A 25029-nucleotide genomic window follows, 5' to 3' on the forward strand; every position below is an offset into this window, starting at 1 on the left:
ATATCTTGTCGGGCATGGTCTCAAGATGCACGGCTGACATTGCTTTTATTCAAGCAATGCCCTTTCACCTCTGTGACCTGGGAGAGGCCTGGGAGAGTGGGATGGGTTTACGGGCACTTCATTTTTCATCATATCCACACAGGAGATTTTTCTTTAACACACTGGGGGAGAACAGGGTCAAATTAAAGAGTTTCTTAATGCAACCCAACACCAGGGAGCAGCTCCGAGTGTCTGACACCTCTCCACACGCCTGCACCTCAGATTCAATTCCATTGCTCTGGCCAATTAACATGTTGCATGTTTAAATATTTCATAGTTGATTTGATCATATTCAGGAGTATCCTGTTGGATGTCGATTCTTCCTCGATAGCGGTCTTAATGTCAAGAACCCCCCAGCACATCAACAAACTTGTTATGTACTCATAATGCATAAAACTCTATACTGTATATTATATATATACACACACACACACAGATTCTGAAAAAGTCATCCTGAATATAGTATGTCATATGAATCAAATATAATTTCAAATGCTTTAAATCAGCCGTTAATACGAAAGCTGTTAATATTTCGTTACACAAAAGTAGGAGTCAGCATGCAATCCCTCACTCGTTTTCAATACTTTATCATTTCAGTGGAATGCAGCTATCTAACCTGCTAATTTTAGTCTGTGGTTTAAAATGTTCTTTCCCTGATTTGTCTCTCGATCCTTCAGTGTAGTCTGGAGAGTAAGAAGCTGTAGCTAGCCCGTTTTGTGTTCTGTCAGAAGTGCTGAATGCTGCTTCACACTGTCTCTGCACTGCCGAGTATCCTGGGTACAATTAGCATTGCCAGTTACCAAGGAACCGCCACCAGTAAAGCAGATCTTATTCTCGGAAAATGAAAGGATATCTGGAATAAAATGTAAAAGGGGAAGCATCAGGGGTGTTGATTAACAGGTTGTGCTAGTATAAGAGAAGGAAGGACAAAAAAAGAGCCACAGATAAATTGGTAGAAGACAAGATTATTAAAGCTTGCTTTTAAGAAATTTCCATTTTTACACCTAAAAAATAGAACAGTAACGGGGCTCCCGAGTGGCGCTCCGCGTGGAGTGCAGGATGCGCCCTATAGCCTGGACATCGCCGGTTCGAGTCCAGGCTATTCCACTGCCGATCGTGGACGGAAGTTCCCAGGGGGCAGCACACAATTGGCCGAGCACTGCCCGGGGGTCGGCCAGGGTGTCCTCAGCACACCGCGCACCAGCGACCCCTGTAGTCTGGCCGGGCGCCTGCGGGCTTACCTGTAAGCTGCCCAGAGCTGCATTGTCCTCCGACGCTGTAGCTCTGAGGCGGCTGCACGGTGAGTCTGCAGTGTGTAAAAGAAGCGGTCGGCTGACGGCACACGCTTTGGAGGACAAAGTGTGTTCGTCTTCGCCCCTCCCGAGTTAGCGTGGGGGTGGTAGCGGTGAGCTGAGCCTACGATGCACGTAATCAGATTAAATAATAATGAGAAAACACAGTGCTCCCTCTTTACTCTTTACTATCTGCAAATCAAAAAATCATGAAATATTGAAAACGCTGAACTAAAGAAGGGCCATGGGTTTGTACTGTATGTTGGGCAATGTCGTACACAGTGCTGCACTGCCTGCTTGCCTGCTGGGCTGCTCTATTCTTTCCTGAAAAGAAGGGAAAGCATAAGGTTACAGTGCTTCCATTGTGCCAGCCTCTCAACCCTGCTCTCAGCTGTCATCTGGACCGGGCCTCCTCAGATCATGTTCTTCAGGAGCACAGCGAGGAGCCTGTACCCACGACAGCGCTACGGCAACGCAGCCTCAAAACACAGGCTCATTAAAGCTGCATGATAGGAACCCACCGCCGGCAATTAACTAATTGCAAAAAAAAGATGAAAAAGTGAGGTCATAGGAGTGCACTGAAGAGGAAATACAGCCGCTCTGTCTGTCAGTGTGTGCAAATACTATATATCAATATATACATGTATATATTACCAGTGTTACTGAGGGCATTGATAGACTGGCTGACCTAAAGAGAAGTTACAAAATGAGTCTGCAAGGTATTTGTTTGGGTCAGACGGGAAAGCAGAAGGACATATTCATATTTAGGCCAGGGATGGAAATAAGACTCCCATCACGTAGCAGTTTGATCTACTCCTGGTTTTACTAGGAGTTTAATAAGACACACCTGAGCTTCTTACCTCTAAACTGTGGCTAATCAAGCTCTTAGTAAAACCTGGAATGGGTGATACCGCTGTGCAACAGGAGTCTTATTTCCATCCCTGTAGTCTAATAAAATGCTGAGCCACTTTCTGGTTTTATTGCTGCATGTAAAACTGGCTGGAGTTGTTACTGCTGACACATTATCATCACAAAGCAGATACACACATCTTTTCTGATCACAAAACTAATTTGCTTTCTCTTTACTCTCTGCCCTTTGATCGACGACAGGCAACAATTAAAAAGTAGATTTTTGGTTTTCGTTTTTCTTTGCTTGGGAGATTCATGAGCATTCAGGAGCCAGTTTAGTTTGCAAAATGTTTAAGAGTTTTTTCCTCCATCCTCGGAGAAGATCTAAACATCCCCGGGCTCTGGAAGAAAAGGCTGTTTGTGAGCAGAGCTCACAAAGAAATCTGAAAAACAGCTTTGCTCTTGCTGCTGCTGCTGCTAATACACTGGCTCCCCATGCTCATTTTAGACTTTGCCCATAAGGTCTGATCAGTTTGCATATCAAATCTATACAGACACAGCTTTTCCAGGCACACTTAAATGAAATGCCTATCAAAAACATGCAATGCACAATCTTGCAAACTAGTTAACAGGAGCTTTTCTCCAAACAAAAAACTTTGCAGGTTACAGGGTTAACACCGATCTAATGATTCCTAAGAGATAGCAAGACATCTCCAAAGACAGGATGATGTAGGCGATACACAGGGATCCATCACTACACCATGGACTATACTACCACTACACTGTCACTACCACTGTATTTCTTGTATTTCTTGCTCTTATTGTATTACTTGTATTGTAACACTTGAAATGTATTTGCTTACAATTGTAAGTCGCCCTGGATAAGGGCGTCTGCTAAGAAATAAATAATAATAATAATAATAATAATAATAATACACTGTGGGAGTCCTGTCATACAGGTGCTCTCGGATAACAGCTTTGTCTGCATTGGCTTCAGAAAAGCTAACAAAATGGTAAACGGAGGCTTGAAAAAACTTTTCTAGCCAAGAAAAAAAAACGCAGATTTAAACCCCCAGTGCCCAGTTGAGTGGTTAACATTTTACAAGGCAGATCCTCATGTCCTGTCTTTTGTGTTCTGCTGTCTGCATACATTTACTGGTAACGATAAACCCGCGGGTTTATAAAACACTGCGCCAGCGTGCAACATCTGCCAGTGCCATGCAACACAGGAACTTTAAAGCCCATTTACAAGGTAATGTCTCTTACAATGGGGCTCTTAGGATATATGCCAAGAGAAAATAATGTCATCTGTTTTAGACATTGCAAAATGATTTTACGTTCTACAAGTGCACTTAACTGCAAGCCTAATTTCATTAAAAACAGGAACTCGAAAGAATAAAACAAAACAGGGCTAATTGTAATGAGGAAAAAAGGCCTGTTTCTATGACAACTGCTGCAGCACGCTGTTATGGTCACAGCAAAGGGCCTAACAAGACACAGGCATTGACAGTATAACAGAGCAGCTTCATTGAACCTGCCATGATTGATGAAAGAGAATTCATTCATGCCAGTGACTGAAGCGTGTCAATGGAGAGGTTTTTAGCGATTTTTCAGATCAAGCTGGGTTTTTCCCTCATGTAAATGAGTCACACCCGGCAGTACACGACACACACAGTGGGGTGGCAAATATGTACTTCACAGGAAATTGTTTATTGCTTTTAATCTTGTTATGAACGATAATTCAAAGTGTCTTCTTTAACCACCTAATGTTCTGCTGCCCCTTAATGCAACGATTGCGCTGTTGGCAGATGTACTCTGTCTGCATCTTTTTTTCTGTGTTTTAAAAGACCTCCGACAAGAGCTGCAATGCTGATGTTCTGTTAGTTATCACCAAGGCAATCAAACGTTAACAATCTGTACTGAATATATAAAGGATAAGGCTGTGTAGGGAAGGGGTGCGTGAGCAATCTACAAGGAGGGTTCATTTCGCTAAAGCAGCATTAGACTTATTGGTTTTGTGGAAGAACTCCAGACCTGGGGTTTGAGAGCCCACAGTATTAGGGATCACAACCCGGCCACTAGCTAGTCCCACCTGGTAACCTTACAGAAAATAAAATAACCCATGTATTCTGTATTTTCTATTCTCATGTGAAAAGCAATGACACTTTTGTTCGAGGCTCCTGCTTTGAAATCTATTTTGCTAATGTCATTTGTAATGAAAAGGACATTTTGTAACAGACTAGTGACTATTCACAAAAGAGGTTAAGCAGACGACTCCTTCTCCAACAGTCAAGTAATTTTGGATTTATTTACACTGTTGTTGAAGGAAACATTAACCAAATTACACCTTTCCAGATGGATGTCAGCTTCTGCCCCTTCTGGCGATGCTCGGTTGAGAGACGCACTCAATTTCATGCTACACTGGCTGTGTAAAAATGTGATGTTCTTTCTGATGACCGGAACAACCTTTTTCGTATTTATTTTTTGGAAAACCCGTACAGCAATTGATGTGTTTCTTTCATTCCACAAGTTTCTATATGCATTGTAATGTGACTGTTTCATTTGTACATTTGTATTTGATTTCAGTCCCCCCCCCACACCCTTCCCCCCTGTGACATGATTTATTAACCTCCTTATTCGCATCTATGATAAATACAATAAAAGACGACAGGGAGGTTTAGAGGGTCATTTTAATGATAGTCGAGGCTCTAACTGTATTAATCCAGTTCAGGTTTTCCCACAGAGATGATTTATTGACCCATTAAAAGCATCACCACATACAACAAAAATACAGTCAAAAAAAGTTTGGAAATAAAAATCTGATTTACACAATTTAGGATACCGTTTAGATAATTTAAATAGACCCCCAGCCTTACAGAGAAACATTTCTATTGGTGTCATGTTAAAATGTCTTCACAGTGAGAATGAAAATGTAGACGTTACTGTAGCATCAGGGCGCAAGCACACGGTCAGGCACTTAACCCTTAGAGTTTTCAGTTTGCAAGAATCCTTAACCATTATTCTGGGTTCATAGGTTTTCAAACAGTTTCCATTACATCAAAAGCCAGAGGAGCCAGTTCTGCTGCGTTGCATTATGCTGGCGGAAAACAGGATTAATATTGGCAGACTGGGAATGAAATGAAGGGGAATCCACGCAAGTCATTCCCTCGAGAGGCAATTTTATTCACTGTAGAGTATTACATGCTTAGCAGAGAGCCAGACTGCTGTGACACCTCGATCATATCAAACAGTTCTGTTTTCTTTTGGTTTTTCAATTACGAAAGTCAGATGATAGGACTGGAGAGCAAGTCTGTTTCTGCAGCCGACAGTATAATTTGATAAATATTGATTTGTTTTTATGAACTTTACATAGCAACTGGAGAACAATGATGCATTCTTATAAAAGAAGAAGTGTACTATATTATACTGCCTGCTTATTTATTTTTCTCGCTGCAGTAGACAAACAGATGGGCATACTGGCTATATCCTAAGATAATGCAAAAAAAACTAATGAATACAGGGTATCTGCCTTTTTTATCCACAGAACCTACATCTCATTGCTTCTCAAATCATCATAACCACAAGAACTGTGGTCCTCACCTCTGGAACAGGTCTGAATCTGTCCAGGGGATGAAGTGAGTTCTGGCGGTCTCAGCCAATCGCTGACGGGACATGGTTCGAGATGCAGCAATCAATCGATAACCGTTGTCTTCACTAATTATTGCTATCATTACCTGAACGATGTTAGATTAGGGAAAGTGGTTGCTCACTACACCTTCGTCATTGGTATTACTACAAGCTAGCATCAGGCAAACCCCCCACACATGCATGAGGTCCAATCGCTTTTCCATTTGCTTGCTCCGTGCCACTTCACCCTGTCCCACCACACTTGCAGTTCGACATGCTCCAGTGCCTGATAAGCGCTCCATGAAAAGTGCAAAGATGTACCGTTATTATTGTCATTACATTGCAATACGAAACAGCCTCGATCCAGGGCACTGGCCTTTCCAATCATTAGATTGACGCTTCTCGCTGCGTGAGTCTGTCATGGTATTCTTCTTGGATACGCATTGATGGGATTAAACAATGCCTCCCTTTGTTTACTCATACAGCGGAGAGACAGATAAAAATCATCATGTCAGGTCTCCTCGGGATGCTGGTTTAATTAAAACACGCCTGTTCCGCTAATCCGCTCACTTTAATAGAGACAGCAGAAGAGATCGCTTGCCGTAGCATTGTGTTCCAATCCTGTCAGAAATCACTGCAAACACGGAATACTCCTCTTCTGTAAGACTTGTGAATAGCTCTCCACCTGGAATTGTGGTTCACAGAAAGGCGCTGGGACACCAGACGCTGGCCTGCCTGGAGTAGCAGTGGAGAGCATCCTGTCCAAGGTCGATAAATAAATCTATATAGAATTATAATCATCTTCCTTATCATTCTTTTTAATCCAATCAGCAAAATTACCAATTTCCAGACTACAGTTATGAAAACCTTGCACATTATCAGACTGGACTGAGCGAAATTGTGGCCCAGTATGGCACACATTACAGGATATGTTTTTTTTTTTTAAAACAAGTACAAATTCAAGTTTTCAGAGAGGGACAAAATAATTGGAACTGTATGAAACTAGCATGAAACCACTCGACTGACCTGCCCACTCCTGTGACCAAGTTACTCCTGGCTTGTAATATAACATTACAGTCGCTTCATTCCTTTTGTGAAATGTGCCTGTGACTCTGCACTGGCTTCAAAATGAGGTCCTAATGTAATAACCATATACAATGTGCAAAAGCAACCAGTTATGTGTTGCACGTCGTAGTAAAGTTGAATCCTAGGGGAAGCAATCAACGTTAAGATAGGCAATCCATCTTTAGGAAAGCCAAGCCTGGATCAAAGGTCTCCTTCACAGCCCAGCCGAGCACTGATTGATATTTACCTGGCAAGGTGCACATGTCGCTGCTCTGCACTGCGTACATGTTTGGGTTACGTTCGCCTTGGCTAATCCATCCCCCTTCCACTCAAATTAAAAATGTGACGGGGGACACACGCGTTTATTGCACGTCATCCTTCAAAGCGCATTTCCAGACAAGGGATTTATTTATTTGATTTGTTACTTAAGGGCAGTATTAATTCAACCGTGAAACTGCGGTGACACTGCTTGGCAAATTTAACACTGGGTGCTGTCAGCATCCATCTCATCATTTTCAGAAGAACATTCCACTCGGCGAACGACAGATAGCTTCTGCAGCACGGCCTTTTTTTCTCCTTCTAATAACTGCATTACAAAAACATTTTAAAAAAAAATCACAATACCAAAATTATAATATGAATAAATGCATTTAAAAAATAATGAATAGTATGAAATACTATGACTAACAATAATAATTCGAGCAAACGCCTCAACCTGCCACATACTGCGACTCTAATAGAACAGCACCCTTAATTTAGATCATCCTACCCTGATCACAATTAAAAAGTATGGGAGTATGTGGAACTGCACACGCTCACTGACAATGATAACCTCCCAGTGCATCAACAAATCCTGCTGTTAATGTATGTACTCATAATGCAGAAAAAACCTCTCTCTCATATATATATATATATATATAAAGCAGCAGATGCACAGTTTTGCTGCAGTGAGCAATCAACACATTTACTGTCACAGACAAGCACAAAACACAAGACAAAAAAAGATATTTGACTTCTGCAAAACAAAAGACTATTGAAACTGAGCTGCATAGTCCACACAGACAAATAAATAGATCCCACGTAACCGTAGAAAAACAAAAACCTTAAAATAAAATCGGGGGAGGGGGGGGAAGCCTACCACTGAGCAAAACATGTTCTCTGTATTCAGTTCAGGGCATCTTCCGTTGCTATGGCGATTTTTAATTTCCCATTATCCTCTAAAGCAGGGGTGTCAAACTCCAGTCCTCGAGGGCCGCAGGGTCTTCTGGTTTTCATTCCAACTTAAGCTCTCAATTAACATAACTGATCTAATTGTTTGTTGAATTTGACATATTTAATATTTTTCAAGGTCTTTTTCAGTCGATGGTTTTAAAAATGCATTTGATTCAAGGTACACTACCTGTGAAACATTTTGAGGCCTGTAGAGAAGTGTTAAATGTGTCCAGTTAATCTAATAATTAGACCAATTAAGTAATTGAGAGCTCGGGTGGAACGAATGCCAGAAGACACTGCGGCCCTCCAGGAACTGAGTTTGACAGCCCTGCTCTAAAGCAAGGATCTTCAACCCTGGTGCTGGAGAGCCCCTATCCTGCAGGTTTTATAGGTGTCTTTACATCATCAGTGGCTAATGATCTGGAACACCTGTTAATCTGGACTAATTAAGCCAATGATTGGTGCAATTAAGTAACTGAGAGGTTGGTTGAAATGAAAACCAGCAGCCCCAGTAGCTCTTCAGGACCAGGGCTGAAGACCCCTGATCTAAAGCAAGCTGACAATTTCAGTAGGATATCATGACCTAAACCCTACAATTTGTCCTCAAACAGTGATTTCCCTGTAATCCAATATTCGTGATGAGTTAAGTGTTATTAATTACAAAGCAGTGGAAAGGGGATTTTTAAATAGAAACCAGCCGTGTGGAATTATAGGCGTGAATAAAACCTTTTCAAAAGCCTTGTGTAACAGGAGGAAAGGACGTGGGCAGCTCTTTTTCTCCTGTCCTGCCAGACACAAACCCAAGTGTAGCAATACTCAACACAGAATCCAATTCACTGACATGAACATACTTTTGCAAAACTGAGAATTAAAAATATCAGAAGATAGATGTAGGTGCGCTCAGCCTAACCCTAACCCTGTAGGACAGGACCCCAACTCAGCCACTATAGATCTGCATTAGGTTATTTATTATGAAACTAGTTGGACCAGACTCTAGTGCTTTCAATGGTTCATTATAGTATATATTTTTGTATTTGATAATTGGGAAAGGCGTGTAGGGGAGCCCAAGCCTTGTACCTGCTCTGTTACACAGGAGCCCCCCGGGGGAGCTGGGCAGGCGTCTTCGCTTCCTCCCGGTCGAGACGTCGGGGGAGGGGAGCAGAGGGAGGGTCTGGGACTTCCCCAACACCAACGCTTTTCTTTCCACAGGCCTACAAAAAAATAAATAAAAGTCAAGGAAGTACATTGCAATAATTGGTAATTACACACGCGCCTTTCTTTTACTGCTGTGTAATAACAGGCAGTAGCCTTGGGAACACTCTCTTTCTTTTACTGCTGTGTAATAACAGGCAGTAGCCTTGGGAACACTCAACTGATGTAACTACATGCCAACAACATTGCCTTTAACGTAATTACACACAAGCAGTTACTATGCAAACCACAAACTATCAGTAGGTATTACCATGCCATTACATGCCTATGTATGCTCTGTAATATAAAGTCCTATCACTGGTGCTATGAGGATGGGCCACCATAATGCAACGGACAGTAACTGTATAGAAACCAGACTATGATTTGGGTAAAAAGTTTCCAGCTGTGAACTTTTTTAGGTAACGCTTTACATTAAGTGTCTCTAATTTACATAGTAGTTGCTTTGTAAATACATGTGTACTTACACTTCATTACATTGTATTATGCATAGTTGCAAATCTTGTTGCATGATACATGCAAGTACACAATTGTATCAGAAAAGAGTTAGGGTTAGAGCTATATCGTGCAAGAAAATGAAGTACATTGTAACTATGCATAATAACATTGCAAATAGGTGTTAACTCACAAGTATTTACTAATTCTTCTAGACAGTATACAGTGCTTCAAGATTTGTACACCATGCATTAGAGGGGATCCCACTGCATTCTCTCTGAATAATATTTTTTATTTGCAATACATCCACCTTATTCAGCATACTTTATTAATAATATATACAATGCATTGTCTATCCACACAGAGAGCAAATAGCAATATGAGCTGCATAATTCAGCAGTAAAATATCTCATGTACAACATGATTCCAAAAAGTCGCCTTGGTTTTCTCATTAAAATCCCATCTGGTAGGTTTAAAAACAGGGGTTTAGCAGTGTCTGCGCAAAAACAATATATTCTCAGATGATGTAAAAATGAAATTAAAAATGACTGGTCCAAAGTGCAGGGAACTGAATTAAGCACTTTCACTCTGCTGTAACTTGATATTACTATTATTTATTACTTTTTTGCAATAATTTTGTAGACGTTTGTTTTAACTGTTCGGTGCTTTTGATTTTAGTTGTGTCGTCTACTTTATATTGTACAATAAATGAAAAGCCACTGTACGCTAAAAAAAAATGTTTAAAGACAGACTTTAGGCTACAGGTTCAAATGCTTTCTTTATTCTTTATCATCACAATATAATTACGGAGTCTGTTGCGATTTCTTTTTAATGTAAAATATACATTTAAAAAAAGAGGAGTGATCTAGAGATTATATATATATATATATATATATATATATATATATATATATATACATATATATATATACACACATACATACATACATACATACACAATAATATCAAATAACAATTAGATAAATAAAACACAGTATGGAGGCATTAGCCATACAGCTGCAATGCAAAAACAGGTTTGGAAAAAAGCAATTGAAATAAACTAGAATTTCACCTGAAATTAAACCACTTAATACAAAGCATTATCCTCCCAGATTACTAGTCACGCAGAGTTTGCAGCAGTTGGAGCTGCAGGTGCACTTTAAAGCATGCGTCATGTGCAGTGTACAATCCTCACAAACAGCCCGCACTGTGCAGCTCTCACTATATCAATGTACCTGATCTCTGTCACAGTGTAACTCCGGCTTTTCCAGGACCCCTTCTGGTAGGATCCCCGCTTTCTTTTCTGCCGTCGGAGAAAGAATTCCACAAGTTTCTCTAAACTGAACATCATTTTCTTCAGGAGACACCGCACGAGCCAACATGCAAGAGCTCCAGTTTATTTATGCATCTGTTGCATGCTAAGGACTTATAAAAGACGGTTGTTCTTTTAAACAGTGGTGTAATCAACCTGAAATGGCAGAAGGCTAAGGTGTTTGTGGTAGTTTAGTCAGGCTGGCTCAGAACTCGTGTGCTGTTTGAGAATGATTCAGTGGTTAGTGCGCTCTAAATAATCCCTGACTTTAACAATTGTAACTTTGAAAATGCCAAATCTGTAACACAATCACAGGTAAGGCAGGGTTTTTCTTTACAGGATACAATAACTTTTCTTTTTAGTGTCCTGACCAGTCATTAATATTTAATTCCCCATCAAGAGTCTTTATTGTGTTCTGTAGCTAACACAGTACACAAAAGAGCCTGACATTACACTGCAAGAGAGATCACAGGAAATCAAAGCGAGCAAACATCCAACTATCACAATGAGGGGAAAAGTAAATAGACCTTTTCTTATCTAACACTTTGAAATGGAAGAAAAAGACTTGCAAGCAGGCATGTGAGTATTGTTTGTACTCTGTGTGTGTCCTTTTCTCTTCTAGCTCAGTCTTACAATTAAACAGCATGCTTCCTTTTAAAAACATGCCCTTACACCCTACAGAGAGTTAAAACAGAGGTTTCTAATTTTAATCAAATAGCTTTTGCATACACAGTACTGTAGCTGCTGTATTTACCAGTTATAGGCATCAACAGATCAAGAATTTCAGGAAAGAATACTTGTTTGTTGTATCCCTGAAGCACACTAACATTTATAGAGGGAAATAGGAGGCTGAAAAAAAAAATTCCACACAGAACCTTTATTTTGTTACCACTAGCAGACAGTGCGGCACCCTGGGTCATACGATACCCAGTGAAGAAACCCACCAGTCCAGGAGGCCGAAGTATATCACTTTCTCAAGCTAATTAGACCTGCATATTACCAATCTAAATAACCCATTTCAAATGCAACCCGAGGCCAAGAAATAGATTTTTCTTTTATTGTAAAAAAAAAATAAAAAATCTGGCAAGGAATTTAAAAAAACACTGCAGGAATGTGGAACTGCATTGTGAATTTGAAAAATATGCACAGTAAAAGAGAGAATGGTTTTAAACGATGGGCCAGCTCTGCAGAGTGTGCTCGGTGGAGTTTGAGAGCCAGGGTGTTGTGGATGCAGCGAGCTGAGGCTTGTCTGCTTGGCTTAGTTTTACCTTACATTTCTGATTGAGTGTTTTAAAGTGACAGGGATGAATATGAATACGTTGTAATTAGAATACGTTGTAACTAAAACAGTTTTCCTGTATTGCATTTGGACACAATAGAAATACAGTATTTTGCATTCAATTTCTAATTACATTTCTCAATGCAAGTAGTATTCAGCACACATTGCAATAAGAGACAAACACATATTTCTTAATTTGGTTTGTTAACTTGCCCTCTTTCTTTTAAATCCCATGTACAGATTCCTATAGTGGGTTTTATTGCACTTTTCGTATTAGAGCCATTTAGTTTGTGTATTTCTTTTTTATTAAGTCTGGTCGTGTTAAGCTTTGTAAACTTGACGGTAAAATGCATATTAAAAAGAGGCAGCGATATAGCCTTATGAAAACATTATGATAGTGTACTTTTCCTGTGGTAACAAAAGCGTTTCTCTAAATTAAGTGGTGCCAGCATTACACAACAGTGGTTAAAACAGATTTTAATTTTCAAAAACTCGACAGCGATGGCCCTGTGTAGGAATGGGAGGGATCAAACTCGTCTCACAAGAAAAATAATTTTATTTAATATGAATGACAGAAAGCTATTTTAAGTTTTTGGTTTTTGTTTTTAAAGGCATAGGTTAAATGCTTCTCTGAACCCTTAAAACACTGTTTCCAAACCGTACAGATTCATTTACAGGCAGCTTGTCTGAATGAGCCCCTATATCTATCTGCAAACCCAGCACAATCATTCCGTTGTCATCCCTGCATGAATGTAAATAAAACCACCTCCACAGCACACCAAGACATGCCAGGGAAGTGCAGAGTGCTTCTCTTTACAGCTCCCAGGAGAAGCAGGGAAGTCAAATGATATAGTGAAATCAAATCATTAGCCCACGAGATTAGCGACTGAATGGAATCTATAAAAAGGCGTTTATGTTGACTCAGAAATGTCTTCATGTCTAGGCAACGCGGGGAAGCTATAAAAAAGGCCAACAAAATGCTTGGATACATAGTGAAAAGTGTTGAATTTAAATCAAGGGAAGTAATGTTAAAACTTTACAATGCATTAGTAAGATCTCATCTAGAATATTGTGTTCAGTTCTGGTCACCTCGCTACAAAAAGGATATTGCTGCTCTAGAAAGAGTGCAAAGAAGAGCAACCAGAATTATCCCGGGTTTAAAAGGCATGTCGTATGCAGACAGCCTAATAGAATTGAATCTGTTCAGTCTTGAACAAAGAAGGCGAGGCTGTGTGGTTGAGTGGTTAAAGAAACGGGCTTGTAACCAGAAGGTCCCCGGTTCAAATCCCACCTCAGCCACTGACTCATTGTGTGACCCTGAGCAAGTCACTTCACCTCCTTGTGCTCCGTCTTTCGGGTGAGGCGTAGTTGTAAGTGACTCTGCAGCTGATGCATAGTTCACACACCCTAGTCTCTGTAAGTCGCCTTGGATAAAGGCATCTGCTAAAGAAACAAATAAACTATGCGGCGATCTGATTCAAGCTTTCAAAATTCTAAAAGGTATTGACAATGTCGACCCAGGGGACTTTTTTCGACCTGAAAAAAGAAACAAGGACCAGGGGTCACAAATGGAGATTAGATAAAGGGGCATTCAGAACAGAAAATAGCAGGCACCTTTTTACACAGAATTGTGGGAGTCTGGAACCAACTCCCCAGTAATGCTGTTGAAGCTGACACCCTGGGATCCTTCAAGAAGCTGCTTGATGAGATTCTGGGATCAATAAGCTACTAACAACCAAACAAGCAAGATGGGCCGAATGTCTTTTAACCCAATTGTTTTTTTTTTTTGTTTTTTTTTTAATATGATGTAATGATGGTGGGAAGCCTGTGGATCATATGCCTTAAAGAAAAGTCCCACAAAGTTTTTATCCTAAATCATATTTATGTAATCAGATAGAAGAGCAGTGTGTGAAAGAAACATACAGGAGAGTGTGCAGGGATGAGGAATCACTGGGAGTTTTGAATGACTTTGCTTCAAAAGCAAGTATGGTTTATATATATATATATATAAACCATATATATATATAAACCATATATATATATATATATATATATATATATATTATAGGAAAGAACGATGCCATTAAGAAGCTACATCATATACAGTGCAGTGTAAGGTAATATTCATTATTTATTCATAGTCTATTCCGCATACATATCAGTTTTGTACACACTGTTAGCACTATTCTGGCACTACTTTACCTAAGGTAACATTATGAAGTCCAAGGGTTGTGCCAACAGGGTTAGTGGAACCAGCAGTGAATGCAATACCAGGAGTATACAGCAGAGGGAGCCAACATTGACTTCCAGTCCTTTCCATTCCAACCAAGTCCTTCATTATTTCAGTAGAGTTAACTAGATAATGAACTAAGGAGCAGGCTGGAACAAAGTCCCACAACGGAAGGTACTGGAACAGCCATGGTCCCCTGCCCCTGGTACAGTATACTGCGTGTGACAAGCAGAGCGATCTAAAAAGGATTGCTTGAGAAATAAGAGACAAGACCTGTTTCAGCAGAATTGTGGGGACCAACTTGTTTTTTACCTTCTTTATCTAGGAGCTGCTTGTCTGCCAAATAAACACTGTCACAGTCCTAAAGTTTTTTTTTTTTTTTTTTAATGAAGTTTAAAACAACGGTGGTTGACGTTATCCTTGGGCACAGTGCACTGGAGAAGGGAGGGAAGTGTTTGACATGGTCACATGTGAGGACACGCGATACTCAGGAATCATGTGACGCCGGTGGCAATGATATGCTGCTCACTGCTTCCAAAAAAGAAAAACAACAAAACAGACCAATACAAAAAAAAACAACTGTACAGGAAAAAAATCATTGTCCGTATAACAGTGGTATTGACTTGCGGTTCTTTTAATCAGGCTCACATCCCAAACGTGTCCCTAGAGCCTTGTTCAAACCAGGCCTTTAATTGTTTTCAATTAACTTGGTTGGAACAAGATCTTCAATCGGAATAGACATAAAGAGCCATGAGTGAGTACCACTGTACTAGAAATATAAGAAGCCTAATATAAAACAGGACCGAATTACAGATGGATGCTGCTTCATGAGACAAGCGGTGGGGAATGCTTCAACCCCCAGGAGCACACTGAAAGAGATCACAGCAGCTGGGTACACGCCACACGAAGCAGGAATCGCTGAACCAACAATACAAGAACTGCAAAAACAAAAACCTTCTTTGACAGGTCATACCATCCCCAGCAAACTGGGTGACAAACTCTCTTGGCTTAGCTGAACTGCTTGTGCAATGACTGTAGTGCGAAATGCAACAAGAACAAAGAGAAACAGGAAGACCCGTGTGTCTTGATTGTACAGCCGGTTCTGTCACGATTCGTCCTGTTATTGTACGGTTGTCTTGACAACCTATACAGTGCTCCAGTGAGAAAGATGCTGCCTCAGAGTCTGCACATGCGTGTGCAGGAGCTATAGTGTGTTCTGTAGACTCTCAAAAAGCATATATAGCAAGGTGATAGTTCAGGGTCAAGCAGGAAATAAGAAAGCTGTCAATTAAGTGAAACTTTTCAGACTCCCACAGTGAAAGCAGAATCAGGGGCAGGGAAACGCAGAGCTCAGGTGGGCCTGAGTAAGCTCTCATTAAAACATGGACTCGGTCCAGCTGCTATGCAACGGGAGTCTTATTTCCACCTCTGATATGCCACTGGGTTTTACACCAATGCCCTTTGATAGCCAAATAAAATTATACCACCAGAAAGTCTCCTATTGGAACAGCGGCATGCATGACGAAGGGAGCTGCAGGTTCATCTGAAAGGATGGAAGCTGGTGGCATTTACCATAGTGATAGCTCAATTTGACATCAATAAATGAGCAAACACAGCAGCTCCCACATAGTCTTGGTAGACCACATAGACACTGTTAAGATAGAGCTTCTTCACTGGCGGAGGTTATTCTCTCTGGTCTGTAGGAAATTCCCTAAACAAATATTTGAATTGTCTTTCTTTGCACACTTGTCTTTTTCAGGTTACGAAACCCCACATTCTGTAGCTGCGTCTCCACCGAGACACCACATACCTTTATCCTGCTAAGCAACACCGACGAGAGGGAAGTGTTGACGGTTGTGCTACTCGTTTAAGCACATCTCTGTGGTATTGTAGTGCTGTGGATACCGATAACTAAGTTTCTGTTCCAAAAAAAAATTTAATGTGGATTTAGACCATGCATTTGGTTTTTATAGTGTATTTTTCCCCCCTTTTGGCTGCTGAAAAAATCTTGCAAGAAAAATAAAGGTTGCAGTCAACATTAGCATCACTTTCTGAACGTCTGTCTTTTACAGCATAAAATGCATAAACTTACTGTAGCCAAGAAGAATAGGCTGATAATAAACACTAACAACTAACAACTAACAAGCACTGCATTACACAAGCTGCTGTCATCAATGGAGCAAACAGGCAATGCATCAATAAAACCAGTCATACAAATCAAAAACAAACATGAACGTTACCTTAAAGCATTTCAGTAAATCCAACTCAAGATGCTCACCACTGCAGCCTTCAGAGTCAAAAAAATACTCCCGGGAGTCTTTTCATGCTAAAATAATGGTTTATAAACTAAGTTAATTGTTGTGAGAACTTAGCTGCAGTTTGAGTCACAGGTTACGTCTTGCCTACTGAGACTCCAGAAACTAAAAAAAGCAAAAAGCCCTGCTTGTGGCCTTCCTGTCGGTCCTCAAGACTCCTCAGCGGATCTGTAACTCTACATCAAGACTCCTCAGCGGATCTGTAACTCTACATCAAGACTCCTCAGCGGATCTGTAACTCTACATCATACTGTACGCACAAAAAAAATAGCGTTTTAAAGAATGTTGTTTATTTTTGCCCCAAAAACTTTTTTTTGGGCTTCTTTAGGAATTTTCCTTCCTGAAAAAAAAGGGACTGGGGTCAGTCTTTTTTTTCTATTTCTTTACAGCTCCCTTGGCCTTTCTCTTGAGTTCAAACTATTCTTAGCAAGCCATTTTCACATTAAAAAAAAACAAAACGATTTTGCCGCAGTGATCATACAATGGGATTCGTTTCACGACATTAAATGCTATTGTACTCATTTGAGGACAGACTACTAATATTTTGAAGCATTTTTAACTGGCATCTACCTGTTACTTTGTTAAAATAACTTACCCTAAAAGTGAAGTCTTAGTGTAATGTATCAAATGCATGAGCTTGTGTTCTGATTTTTTCAAATAAAATAATGGGATAACACCTAATGCTGTGGGTTCGATGGGTGGGGTTCTGGGATGCGATGGTGAGATGGTACAGGTAGCGGTAGAGGGCAATGTTACTATTATTATATATAAACCCCAAAATAGTTGGTCAAAGAAGGCATCAGTATAAACTTTCCATGATGTTTGAGAACAAAGCCTGGGAACATGAACTGCAAAGGAAGCTGCACTTCGGGTATTTGTACAGGCCAGCTGGTCGTATTATTCTGATAAGGCTCGAACAGGTTTATTGATTAGTAAGTGTGAGCATACCAGTGTCAAGGAATCTGCACCTGCTTGCCGTATCGGTTTCTGTATAAAGAGTTTCTAACATTGGCTTTGCTTTTGATACCTGTATAAAAATGAAGTGCAGGAATGAAGGAACGAAGGGATGGCCTCTTAAATCATCAAGGCTATTCGTGTCTGTGGTATTACTTTAAACCAGAAACACCGTGTGTCTGAGTTCTACATGGCCAATCTGTTGGGTCTGTCACCACCTGTGTCTATCGCTTTACATCGTACTCTGCTCCTATTTCATAAACAATATTTCTCTGTCAAGCACACAGTTCAGCATGTTTACACCACCGTGACAAGCTGGGAATAAAACAGAGGGTTTTTTTTGTCAAGAAGGTTGTATTTGGGGGTTCAAATCTGAAACTGTGTCTGTTGCGATCCCCCGCCATTACGCAGCGCACACTCACCACTACAACATTACTGCAAATGAACCTGCAGCCACGCTTTTAAACAGACAGCTATATATGGTACATGGCTCTGCAGCAAAGCAGCCAGCAACAATCATAAAACCATAGCAAAGGTGTAACAAAACCCAGTGAAAGCATGGTAAATCATAGGCAAGCATGGTAAAGCCCAGAAAGGTAGTATAAAGCAGATTACAAAAAGCATGGCAAACCAGGAATAGCAGTTCTTTGCATAGCAGTTTGATCAATTTCTGGAATGGGTGAAACTGCTATGCAATAGGAGTCTTATTGCCATCCTTGTAAACTGTTACAAATGCATAGTATAACAATGGGAAAGTGTGGTAAAACTGCAAAATGACTGTACAAACTTTTCTAAGGGTAGGTGAAGCACAAACAGCGACACCCCGTCCCCTATCCACAGTGGTTTGATTTGGACCTGAGCTGAACATATGCTGGCTCTGAAGCTTTGTTTCCACTGCCCAGCACTGCCAGACTCAGAGGGGTTCTTTGAGCCCACAATTAAATGAATCATTTCCATCTGCAGTAATAGACAGACCTATTCTACAGTGGAAACCTGTCCTCAAAGAAGGTAGATTGATCCTCGGCCCCAGTCCCATCTCGACCGCTCACTGTGGGCAGCTGACTTGAGTCAACCGTTTTTAAATTCCTTTAACTCAATTCTTTCCTACAATTCAGCCGTACTGTAACAAAGTAGACTTGAAGGGATGCTGCTGAAAACGACGCACAGCAGACATTCTGTGCCGAGATAATAAATGACAAGAGTTTTTTTTTTTTTTTTTATGTTTTCTTTAAATCTAGTTTTCCACTTTACAACATTGCCATCTATTGGACAAAAAAATAAATAAAAAATGAAGAGCACAGATTTGTAGTTTGGCCAAATTAAATAAATGCAGACTGCTCTGTCAAAAATACAAATAACCCACACACTTCAATGGCCAGCAGGGTTTTTTGTTTTGTTCATGAATTGGTGTGTGGACAGAGAGCTTTCAAACTAGAGTACTTCTGTTTCGTTTCTGTGAATTACAAGTCAGTTACAACTCCACTTTACACATCCTGATTTACAGACACTGTGGGACAGGTGAATGCCACACAGTTCAATACAGCCACTGAAAGCTAAACTAAGGGAAAGAGTTTTTGTATTTTGAAATCGTAGCTTACTGCAGCTTTAAGAGTTAAAACTGTTCCTCAATAAAGCCCACATTAGGCGTCAGATGGTTTACAGAATGCACCTCAAAGCTCTCCTTTCTGGCCAACGGCAGCCGTTTGCTAAATACATAATAAAACTTCTGTTGCCCAGATAAAGATTTATAACTAGTCTACTTCATGTCAAGCAAATTTGTGTTTTCAAGTCCACTTACTTTATTTTAGTTGACTGGTGCTGTTCCAGTCTGGCTTAGCAGGGGGTGATGGAGAATTCCTCCATTGTGCTTGTCTTAATAACCATCTCATTCAAGCTAGTCGGGGGGAGGGGGGGGGGGGCACTAAAAATACTCTACAAGCCTGCCTTGGGTATTTTTCTTTTCAGTTTAAGAGATTGCAATAACCCTGCTGCTCCTTGTTAAGCAACTAGCTACTAGCAAATGCAATACGACATTCGTGTGTGTGTGTGTGTGTGCGTGCATGATATATTGTGTGCAAAAATACATTTTAAATATGCATTCATGAAATTGATCGACAATGTATACAGAGCACAATTGCAGATCCAATTTGAAATGTTTACTAACTTTAGAAAAACAACTTGGTGATTCGTGTGTGTTTATTTTAAGATTCATTTTTCTGATGAGCTGCATTACCTCTTAAGATTCACAAAGGAATAGCGTGATTGTTAAAATGGCCAGTGCATGGTTGGACAGTACGTTCATTATTAAGATATGTAACTAAAATGCTATCTCTTGGGTAACTGAAACCTTAGCAAAGAACTTGATTGGCTTCTATTGGAAGTTATCCATGACACAAACATCTGCCCTTCTTGGAAAGATGTCAATGGGAACTGTAATTGACACAAAGCAGACAGGACCACAGCCTCTGCAAAGGGAACAACATGCAGCAGTGACTCCTGTACAAACACCATGCTGCAGCACTGGGAGAGCTCTGGCTGAGAATGAGGAGAGAGTGCCCTCTGCTGGGCTACCACTCTGCAGCACCTGACTGTCAGTGGAGGTCTCCCATTCAAATCCTAACCAAGCACACCCTTGCTTAGCTTCTGAGAGCTAAACAAATCAAGCTCCATAGTGAGATGAGGAGATGCAACAAGCAAGCGATTAACCCGAGCCTCAATCAAACATTATATTACTAGCCCATGCATGTTTTCAATTTTCTCGGGAACTGTGCACATTTGTCTTGCCTATTGCTTTTGAAGAATAAGGTTTTTATTACTATGCATAACAGTATGCATATGTGTGCTTTCAGTTATATTTGAAGGTATTCGTGAGGAGTCTATGTTTCTATTTATTTATTTTTTTGCTTCCTGCTTTTGAACAGTAAAGTGTTTTCAATTATTATTATTTGTTTATTTTAGCAGACGCCTTTATCCAAGGTGACTTTACAGAGGCATCAGCTGCAGAGTCACTTACAACAACATCTCACCCGAAAGACGGAGCACAAGGAGGTGAAGTGACTTGCTCTGGGTCACACACAATGAGTCAGTGGCTGAGCCGGGATTTGAACCAGGGACCTCCTGGGTACACGCCCTCGTCTACTACCTCTCTGATGATCGACAACAAATTGCATTTAGAGCAGGGGTGGCCAAAGTCGGCTCTTCCACGTCTGTCTTTGTTCCATCCCTGTTGAACCAATTAAACCTGCACTCAGATCCTGCAGCAGTTTCATTAACTCACTTTACCATGTTTACCCTGGAAAGGAACAGCCCTCCAGGACTGTGATTGGACACCTGTGACTTAGAGGTTACTAGTTATAGGGAGCGGCAGGTGGTGTGTTGAGGGCTGTCCCCTAAACGTCCGACACTGTGTGTTCAATGAGGACGTTTACTTGAAAGTACCTTATTCTTTGGTCGTGGCATTGTGCTGCTCCCTGTGTCTGCATCACCTCCCCGGCTGATTCCAGAGCTCTGGGCAGCAGTGTGGAAGGCATGCATAACCAAGCTTCCAGATCAGAAAACTTAGCGCAGCTTAGCATTTCCAGAACACTGCAAAACACAGACAACAGTGAAATATGACACTAAAAACATCATCCCCCGGCTCTCTCACTGGACCAAGGAACAGAAACCTTGAGTTCCAGCACCCACTTGCTTTTGAAATAATGCATGTACTGGGGCATTAAAACCGTGTAAATAAAATGGAATCACATTTTAAATAAACATTATGAAAACGCAGACCAGTAATACTATCCAAAAAGAAAAAAAGGCACATATTGTGACCTCATTTCATTCCAAATGCAATGCTTTCATTTAGAATGGGCTGTTATACAATATTTGCTTCCAACAAAGAACTTGCCAAGCTCACAGTACATCACAGGTTTTAATGCCACACTTCACTTAGCAGTGATGGGTGTCAGGCACAGCTAACACAAATACATGGTTTGTGTCATTTCGAAATGATGTTATCTATGAATGAATATACTGCATTATAAATACCTGTCATCCCCAGCTGCTGCCTGGTTTCCTGCACAGGGTGCTGTCTGCTCTTGCCCTGAAAATGCCCCCTGCTCTCTGTCCAGGGACATCTCTGCTCTCTCACTGTGTGGAAAGAATGACAAACTCTCAATCAAATACTTGAGCACGACATTGTTTAGTTGATCACCTCATATCTCAGTTTTAAGCAGTAGGAGTCTAGACTGCAGTATATAAGCAGGGATGGAAATAAGACTCCTACTGCATAGCAGTTTCACCCATTCCAGGTTTTACTGTGAGCCACAGTGTATAGGTAACAAGCTCAGATGTGTCTTGTTAAAATTACAGTAAAAACGGCAATGGATCCAGGCTATTCCACAGCCGAACGTGGACGGGAGCTCCCAGGGGGCGGCGCTCAATTGGCCGAGCGTCGTCCGTGGAGAGGGAGGGTTAGGTCGGCCAGGGTGTCCTCGGCTCACCGCGCACCAGCGACCCCTGTAGTCTGGCCGGGCGCCTGCGGGCTTGCCTGTAAGCTGCCCAGAGCTGCGTTGTCCTCCGACGCTGTAGCTCTGAGGCGGCTGCACGGTTAGTCTGCAGAGTGTAAAGAAGCGGGCGGCTGACGGCACACCTTCGGAGGACAGCGTGTGTTCGTCTTCGCCCCTCCCAAGTCAGCACAGGGGTGGTAGCGGTGAGCTGAGACTAAAAATAATTGGGCATTTCAAATTGGGGAGAAAATAATAAAAACTAATTGGCAACAACTAAATTAAAAAAAAAAAAAAAAAAAAAAACGGCAATGGATGTTTTAGTTTAGAAATAACCGCTATTTATCCCAATAAACTTGAAGATCCCGAAGATTGCAAAAGTTTTCTTAAAATATTCTACCAGCAAATATAACGTCTCCATATTTATATAGAAATCCCTTTAAAATCCAGTAAGACCCTTGTAGTGTTATTCCAAATGACATGGAAATGTGTCTCCCAGCTGTCAAACTAATTTCACAGCTCGTTAAATACCCGGCAACATTAAAGCCAAGCTGCTTGGTGGCGGTTCAGTTCTCCACGTGGCTAATGTTTAGGCTGGGGAGAAACACCCAGGAGGGGATCAAAGGAACCGTGGAAGCGAAACAGTTAGTCATCAACATCGTGGACGCGCATCTAGGTTAAACAGAAAAGTACGCGCAACAGGAAAATCGACAGCGTCACCAACCCAACTCCTTGTAACTTACAACCCACCCCCTGCCCCCCAGCCTCCCAGCCCTGCGTGTGCCGGTCTCCATATTTGTTAGTAATAGTTAATACTTTCAGAATTGTTACCAAAAATGCATTAAAAAAAAAGAGTATAAAGGGGCAGACATAAAATGCTGCATTCATGTATTTAGTTGCTGAACTAAAAAAAAAAAAAATCTTGTTTCATAACAGACCCGTATAAGACAAACACACAGCATCTTACTTGAGCTAATTCAACAAATCGCAAAGGGATTTTTACTTTAACCGAAGCAAAGAAATCAAATAAAAACCGCAATAGACTGGAAAATGCTCCGAGGAAGAATTTCTTTTTTTTTCGTAAGATGTTTAAATTGCTGATGAAAGAATACCTTTAGGTCGAATTTGCCCTTTGACTAATAGTACGGGTGTTTGGTACTTAACAGTAGATTACAGTCGTTCCTCGTCTAGGTAAGTCGAAAAAGAAAACAAAACTTGTACCTTCTTTGTCTCCTAAAGGCAGACTGACACATTCAAAACAGCTGGGCGCAGACAGGGCATTTTTTGTTGGAAAAAGAGTTCTGGAAATCTTTACTTTATATATAAAGCGTTTAAAGAATTATTCAAGCTGCTACGATTTTAGGCTTTGTATTGCAAAACGTTCTTAGAATTTTTACCGACAATGAACTGAATCCCCAAATGCATGAATCCCCTCACTTACCATAGTTTAATCCGGTCCTGCTCTTCTGTGTAGGAAGTATGTGCAAATTCTAAATTCTCCCCAACCCCCAAGGGTTATCAATAATTAGCTTCTCTTGTAAAGACGGGTCACAGATGGGTCGAATGCCAAAATACTTAGTCTTTGAAAAACAGAACCCCTAACCCCGTGTGCGCTGGAATCCTTCCCGCAGACTTTGTAGTGCGTTAGTTTAATGTTCCATTTCTGCAACGGGATTCTACTGTATAGGGAATTACAGGACATACTTCTCATCTGCGTCTGTCTTTCAAAGGGGTTTGTTTGGAACGAGATAACCATTGCACAGGAAATAATTCCTCTAAAGAAAACTCTAAATGGTATACAACATCCCAATTAAAACGCCCCAGACTTTAGATAACAAAACCATAGACAATATCTTCATGTTAACTCGTCCTGTTTCCAAAAACTAGCTTGTTTTTTTGAAACCTTTACTGCAGATACAACCTGTACTTTAAAATGGAATAGTTCACTACTTTAGGGTCTGGATGGAGTTTTAATTGGTTCAATTAAACAATTTAGAACAGGCGTGCTCTCTCTTTGATCAGTGTGTGACAGCCCGGTGTGTTCATGCTGTTGGCGTTCAGCGAGAGGAGGTTATAATAATGCATACATGCACATTCAAACTCTGAAAACAACAGAAATGTAGATGACGTTTTTTTGGTTATCGGTTTGGTTTTATCACTTGCTGAGCTGGTTTCTGCCTTATAAGGTAAACAATCTTTTTTAAATATGGAAAAAGCCTCTATTTGGGTTTAAAAAAAATATATGAGAATGAGAAAAGAATGTGTGTATGTGGGGTGGGGAGTTTGCTACATTAGTCATCAGTCTAACAAAGTAGCATTCTGAATAATGACACATATGGTACCTTTTAAAATGCCATAGTCAAGCATTCCAAGGATATCCAGCAAGGATTGAATTACAGAAGACATGGGCCCCCCCTTAAAGCTATAGTGTCCCACACAATCATGTTGAGTTTTACACTAAACTACAGCTCATGCTGCAGGTATCCTAGACGCTCTGTATAGGTTCCTGTGGTTACTTATGTTCTGAAGCCCTTATTTCGGTTCTATAAACCACTTTACATATCAGCAACCGAGGGTTCCATCCTAATCCACAGGGTTTCCTGATGGAATCTTTCGAGGGTTCTGTAATGGGAGGCTTCATATTCTGAACCCAACCCTCCATGCAGAAATATGAAAACATGGCAGTAATATAATGGTGACTATCATAACTACATACCTTGA

At 40.7% G+C, this 25029-nt stretch overlaps 1 protein-coding gene across 3 annotated transcripts in view; it reads right to left on the reverse strand.

Moving 5' to 3' along the window:
• The window catches only part of ankfn1 (ankyrin repeat and fibronectin type III domain containing 1), a 107445-nt gene extending 83198 nt beyond the window's left edge, over nucleotides 1-24247 (reverse strand). The window contains exons 1-4 of one of the 3 annotated variants that reach the window (XM_058989749.1): nucleotides 23750-24247; nucleotides 21851-21952; nucleotides 21257-21403; nucleotides 9162-9295 (exon numbers count right to left, since the gene is read on the reverse strand). In XM_058989749.1, coding sequence (XP_058845732.1) covers nucleotides 9162-9295; nucleotides 21257-21403; nucleotides 21851-21939 — 370 coding nt within the window. In that variant the 5' untranslated portion in view covers nucleotides 21940-21952; nucleotides 23750-24247. Of the gene's footprint in view, nucleotides 1-9161; nucleotides 9296-21256; nucleotides 21404-21850; nucleotides 21953-22708; nucleotides 22907-23529; nucleotides 23716-23749 lie in introns of those variants that run through there. The other 2 variants (XM_058989751.1, XM_058989750.1) reach the window with 2 other exon arrangements.
• Nucleotides 24248-25029: the final 782 nt, after the last annotated feature.

The sequence above is a fragment of the Acipenser ruthenus genome, chromosome 17 (genome assembly GCF_902713425.1).
Source record: "Acipenser ruthenus chromosome 17, fAciRut3.2 maternal haplotype, whole genome shotgun sequence".
NCBI lineage: Eukaryota > Metazoa > Chordata > Actinopteri > Acipenseriformes > Acipenseridae > Acipenser > Acipenser ruthenus.